Source organism: Piliocolobus tephrosceles, chromosome 2 (genome assembly GCF_002776525.5).
Source record: "Piliocolobus tephrosceles isolate RC106 chromosome 2, ASM277652v3, whole genome shotgun sequence".
Classification (NCBI taxonomy): Eukaryota; Metazoa; Chordata; class Mammalia; order Primates; family Cercopithecidae; genus Piliocolobus; species Piliocolobus tephrosceles.
Genome location: NC_045435.1, coordinates 160,486,904 through 160,493,210, shown reverse-complemented (window position 1 = coordinate 160,493,210; position 6,307 = coordinate 160,486,904). Strand labels below are relative to the sequence as shown.

The 6,307-nt window shown below is 41.9% G+C and overlaps 1 protein-coding gene across 1 annotated transcript in view; it reads left to right on the top strand.

Annotated features, from left to right (window-relative positions):
* Window positions 1-457: 457 nt before the first annotated feature.
* A4GNT (alpha-1,4-N-acetylglucosaminyltransferase) overlaps window positions 458-6,307 on the top strand; it is a 9,437-nt gene continuing 3,587 nt past the window's right edge. Inside the window, exons 1-2 of the mRNA XM_023187832.1 lie at window positions 458-634; window positions 1,869-2,302. Coding sequence (XP_023043600.1) covers window positions 1,895-2,302 — 408 coding nt within the window. The 5' untranslated portion in view covers window positions 458-634; window positions 1,869-1,894. The remainder of the gene's footprint in view (window positions 635-1,868; window positions 2,303-6,307) is intronic.

Below are 6,307 nucleotides of genomic sequence, written 5' to 3'. Positions count from 1 at the left end.
TCTAAATCACTGGGCCTTTGGACTGCAGGCGCTTGTTCATTGCTTATTTGTGGTGATGGGCTCTCTTTCCATCAAACTTTGTGCTTGCGAAGGGGTTTTTGTACCACCTTACAGGGTCTCTGTCCATAATTTTGATTCAAGCTAAACTGAACAAGTGCAGGATATGTTGGCTCCAAGGTTATGCCAGGATACAGCTTTCTACAGGTGAAATAATCCCTTTATAACCCCCATAATAGATCCACAAACAGGCAGGATTAGTATGTGGGTCACCTTAAAAATCTGGTGAACCCCCTCTTGTTCGCAAGTGTCTGTGTTTGAGGGAACTTAGTAAAGGGAGGAGCTTCCGGGGAACTTTTTGTGTTTAGTCTCAATCTGCCAATGATTTACTTACCCTGTGTTGTTGAATTGGAAGATTGGGTGGCGATTTATCAGAAAGTGTAGCAGGAAAAACTTGTTGTTTCTAAGATCTCAAATACTGGTTAACTGCAAGTTTCCAGCTAGAAGGTAGGCTCTGATTCACTGTTTTGTATTTTCTAAAACAGTTATAAGTAATTTGAAAGATAGACCTGCCAAGAATTGAGATCTGTGTTCTGCTTGGTTAGAGCTAACATTTATGGTGAGGAAAACACTGCAGGTAACAATTCAGAGCCTGGACTTTGGTGGCAGGTGGATGCAAGTTACCGTCATAGCTCTGCTACTTGATAATTGTGTGATCTTGGCAATTTATTTAACTCTGGAGCCTTCAGTTTGCTTGCTTTGTTAATTTTTTTTCTTAGTTCTATTAGTTTTTCAATTATGTTCTCTGAAACTAGAGATACTTTTGCCTCTTTTAATATTCATAGTAGAAATTTCTTTCTCTTGTTTTATTGCATTGGTTACAATTATGAGATTGTAACCAATGATGTCAGTGACAATGACAATGGGCATTCATATCATATTCCTGATCTTAATGGGATGTTTCAAATGTTTCATATTAAGTGTGATAATTACTGTATGTTCTGGTAGACATTGTTTAAAATCAGCTTAAGAAAGTTTCCTTGTACTGGCCGGGCGCGGTGGCTCAAGCCTGTAATCCCAGCACTTTGGGAGGCCGAGACGGGCGGATCACGAGGTCAGGTGATCGAGACCATCCTGGCTATCACGGTGAAACCCCGTCTCTACTAAAAAAAATACAAAAAAAACTAGCCGGGCGAGGTGGCCGGCGCCTGTAGTCCCAGTTACTCGGGAGGCTGAGGCAGGAGAATGGCGTCAACCCGGGCGGGGGAGCTTGCAGTGAACTGAGATCTAGCCACTGCACTCTAGCCTGGGCGACAGAGCGAGACTCCGTCTCGAAAAAAAAAAAAAGAAAGTTTCCTTGTACTTTATTGTGAATGAATCTTAAAGTTAATCACATTCTTGGCATGTCTTGAGCCAAAATGATATGGCTTTTCTTCTTTAGCCTGTTAAGATAATGCATTTTATCAATAGTTTTCCCTATTAACTAATTATTTTTAATGTCAAATCATTTTAAAATCTAAGATAAATCCTGATTGGTTATGATGCATTTTTCTTTCTCACACATTTCTTGTCTTTTTTTTTTTTTTTTTTATTTTTGTGATAATTTTCACTATGCTGCCCAAGCTAGTCTCAAACTCTTGGACTCAGGGGATCCTCCTGCCTCAGCCTCCCTAGTAGTTGGGATTACAGGCATGTGCCACCATGCCTGGCTGCATTTTTTCTTTTTAATATTGCTGGACTTGATTTCATAATATTTTATTTAGGATATTTAAAATTTAAGTTTTTAAATGATATTCATGTATCATTTTCTCATGTGCTATCTTTATCAGCCTTTGCAGCTGTGATTTTTAATTAATTGTGTTGATTTAAAGGAGCAGGCTGGCACAGAGAAGAGGACATGCAGAAGAAGCTCCAGCTCTCCCTTTCAGTCACCTTGCTGTTTGCCTGTGGCTTCCTCTACCGGTTCATCCTGAAGTCCAGCTGCCTCTCCTGCTTGCCTTCTTTCAAGTCCCAGCAGGGGTTGGAAACTCTCCTGAGCCACAGACGCGGCATTGTGTTTCTAGAGACCTCAGAGAGAATGGAGCCGACCCACTTGGTCTCCTGCGCTGTAGAGTCTGCTGCCAAGATTTATCCTGAGCGGCCCGTGGTGTTCTTTATGAAGGGTCTCACTGATTCCACACCGATGCCCTCAAACTCCACATACCCAGCTTTTTCCTTCCTCTCAGCAATAGACAACGTTTTCCTCTTCCCTTTGGATATGAAAAGGCTGTTTGAAGACACACCATTGTTTTCATGGTACAGTCAAGTAAGTGTTCAGGGAACTTAAAATGTCAACGAATTGTATATATGGGTAAACTGAGGGTAAGGACTCAGGTTGGAGATGGAACTAGAACTCACATTTGGGTCGACTCTCATTTAGCCCTCTTTTTACCATGTTGGGAACTGATTCAAATAAACAAGGGAGACTTGTGTTAGGTGCATCTTTACTCTCGTCTTTTGCTTCTAGCCTTATTTCTTTTAGGATCTTGGTTACTTTGGAGACTGTTCTTAACTGAATGAGTTTTTATATCTTTATAGGACACTTATTTTTCACTATAGTTTTAAATCCACTTATGTAAAACTTTTTTTTTTTTTTTTGCACCTAAAGGGGAAACCAGGCAATATTTAACATGAAATGATGTAAGTAGAAAATTCATGAAGGATCGGTGAAATGCTGCGATATGGATTGGGTTATATTAAGATATGCTTGAGAAACCATTGGAGCTCGGAGGAATTTTGTAATCCCCATGATAGTAGCAGACCATAATAAGGGAATAACATGCCAGTCTAATATTTCTCTTATAGAAGAGCTGAAAGCAGGTTGCTTAAGGAAATTATAGTACAACCACTCAATGATTCCATCATATAGGCTTTAACTATGATTTTTTAAAACTGACATCCTATGAAGACCATAACACAATATGGAATTAAAACCACCTTATATCATAATGTAATCATATATAATGCAATCATATATAATGAGATCATATATAATGCGATCATATGTAATGCGATCATATGTAATGCGATCATATATAATGTGATCATATATAATGCGATCATATATAATGTGATCATATATAATGTAATTATATATAATGTAATTATAGTAGTTATAATGATTTAAGTTATGCAAAAACCCACACACATCTATTGAAAAAAAAAGATCTCAAAGAACTATACAACACACAATAATAGTAGGTGTTTTAGTATAATTGGCTTAGGAGTGAATTTAGTGATGAGAATGTATTGATTTTACCAATAAAATTATTTTAGAAAACAAAAAGTAATTTAAAAATTAACATAAAAATAATACTATTCACATTGGGTGTGCTGGCATGCACCAGTAGTCTCAGCTACTCCAGAGGCCGAGGCAGGAGGATTGCTGGAGCCCAGGAGTTCAAAGGCCAGCCCGGGCAACATAGCGAGACTCTGTCTCAAACAAACACACAAGCAAAAATAATACTATTTGCTTGCCACATAAAGTTCTGTCTAAATTCTAATAATAGGCTGTAGCAAATATTAGCAAACTTTTTTTTTCTGTATAGGGCCAGATAGTAAATATTTTTGGCTTTGTGGGCTAAGGTGGCAAAATTGAGGATATTATGAAGGTACTTGTGGTAGTTTCCTCCGTCTGCTGTAACTAATTACCACCAACCTGGTGGTGTAAAACAACAGAAATTCATTCTCTCACAGTTCTGGAGGTCAGAAGTCCCAGATTATTTTCACTAGGCCAATATCAAAGTGCTGGCAGGGCTGTGTTTCCTCCTGAGTTCCTAGGGAAGGATGATCCCTTGCCTCTGACAAGCTTCTGTGGCTGCTGGCATTCCTTGGTCAATAGCCCCTCACTCCAATCTCTGTCTCCATCTTCAAATCTCTTTTCCTCTGTGTGTGTAAAATCTCCCTCTGTCTCTCCCTTTAAATGACACTTGTGATTGCATTTAGAGCCCATCCAGGATAATCTCCCCATCTTAAGTTTCCTAATGACATCTGCAAAGATACTTTTTTGCCATATAAGGTAACATTAACAGGTCCCAGGAATTAGGACCTGAGGTCTTTGGGTAGCCATTATTTAGCCTACTCCCTGCCCTACCTCATTTCCCTGGAAACTGGGTGGACTCTCCTGGGTGGAGGGCATGCGTGTACTTAGTTGCTGTCAGCTGGAGACATTTTTTGGACTAAGTGACAGACCTGATGGGGAGGGATCTGGTGGGCCAGAAAGGTAGGGGCTGGGGTTGGGAGTGGCTGCTGGGGTCAGTTTATTCTTGGCCTCAGTGACTTCTAGATCCCAAAGTGCCTATCTCTCTTTCTGAAGAGCCCTGAAGTCCTCAAATTGGGACTCATCAGGAGGAGGTGGGGCAGTTCATGGATTGAGTTTCCACTGTGTTGGCAGTGCCAACAGCAGAGTTTCCAAAAAGCAGGTGGCACTGCCCTGTGCAGTGGCAGGGCGGGCAGAGGGATAGGGAGGCAGTTTCTGGGAGTGGAGGGGTTACCCCAGCTTGGTCTTTGTGGCTCTCAGTGCTAACTTGCTAGAGGGTGCTCCCAGACTCTACAAGTTTCCTGATGCCTGGGCTAGACTAACACCACCTGATATAGTTTGAATATATGTCCTCACCAAATCTCATGTGGAATTGTAATCTCTATTGTTGGAGGTGGGGCCTGGTAGGAGGTAATTGGGTCATGGGGGTGGATCCCTCATGACTTGGTGCTATCCTCAGGATAGGGAGTGGGTTCTCACAAGATCTGGTTGTTTAAAAGTGTGTGGCACCTACCCCCTGCGACTCTCTCTCTTGCTCCTGCTCTTGCCATGTGATGCGCCTACTCCTGCTTCACCTTCAGTTGTGAGTAAAAGCTCCCTGAGGCCTCCCCAGAAGCCAAGCAAATGCTGTTGCTTTGCTTCCTGTACAGCCTGCAGAACCGTGAGCCAATCAAATGTCTTTTCTTTATAAATTACCCAGTCTTAGGTATTTCCTTATAGGAATGCAAGAACAGCCTAACACACTGCCTAAATTGTATTTTGCTCCTTGAAAAAAATCTGTAATTAAATTATTTTGGGAGAAGCTGCATACCACATCCTTTTCTTACAGATGAATCACGCACATGAGGATATTAAAGCCTCTTTATCATTCTGAACTAAAGAAATTTAACTGGATTCAACCCATCACTTCCTAAACTTATTTGAACATGGAACCCTCTTTCAGTGTGACACATAAATAATCTCTTGGCACTGATGTTCCATGGAACACAGTTTAGGTTGCTCTAAGCTGCACCTTAATTTTACTATGTTGGATTTTAGGAGCAAGATGGGCTCTGAGCTAGAGAGCTCCTAAGTGTTTGCTCCGTCTGAGCCTGCAGGATACTACAGTAGGCTGTACATCTACAGGGATCACACCATAATACCCTAGGGATGCTGAGCTCTGGCATGTGCTTTCCCAGTTAGGCCACCACAAGATAGCTGGGAACCACCTGTTAGGAAAGACTCAAGGTGCCATCACTTCCTCATGACCACTGGGTTTACTGCACTGATCTGGGCTACTGTAGCCCTTGATGATGCCCAGGAATTAGAACTATGGGCATAGGGTGGGGATGGGCGACTATTCTCTGAGCAGCTAGAACCTTCAACCTCTTTCTGCTAGTCATCCTTATTGGTGCGCTTATGTTGTTTTTGTTTTGTTTTGTTTTGTTTCGAGATGGAGTCTCACTCTGTCGCCCAGGCTGGAGTGCAGTGGTGCGATCTCGGCTCACCAGAACCTCTGCTTCCCGGGTTCAAGCAATTCTCCTGCCTCAGCCTCCCAAGTAGCTGGGACTATAAGCACGCACCACTACACCCAGCTAATTTTTGTATTTATAGTAGAGATGGGGTTTCACCATGTTGGCCAGGATGGTCTCGATTTCTTGACTTTGTGATCCACCCACCTCGGTCTCCCAAAGAGCTGGGATTACCGAGTAAGCTACCGCGCCCTGCCCCTGGTCATAATTTTTAACTTAAAAAAAAATAGGAATGATCATAGTACCTATTTTTGAGGACTTGTGTAGATTAAAAAGAGCTTAGAACAATTATTGATAAATGTTAGCTATTATTATTAGGTTTTTGGCAATTGTATACACTGTGACAATTTTTTTTTTTTTTTTTGAGACGGAGTTTTGCTCTCTCACCCAGGCTGGAGGGCAGTGGTACGATCTCAGCTCACTGCAGCCTCCACCTCCCAGGTTCAAGTGATTCTCCTGCCTCAGCCTCCGGAGTAGCTGGGATTACAGGCACCCGCCACCC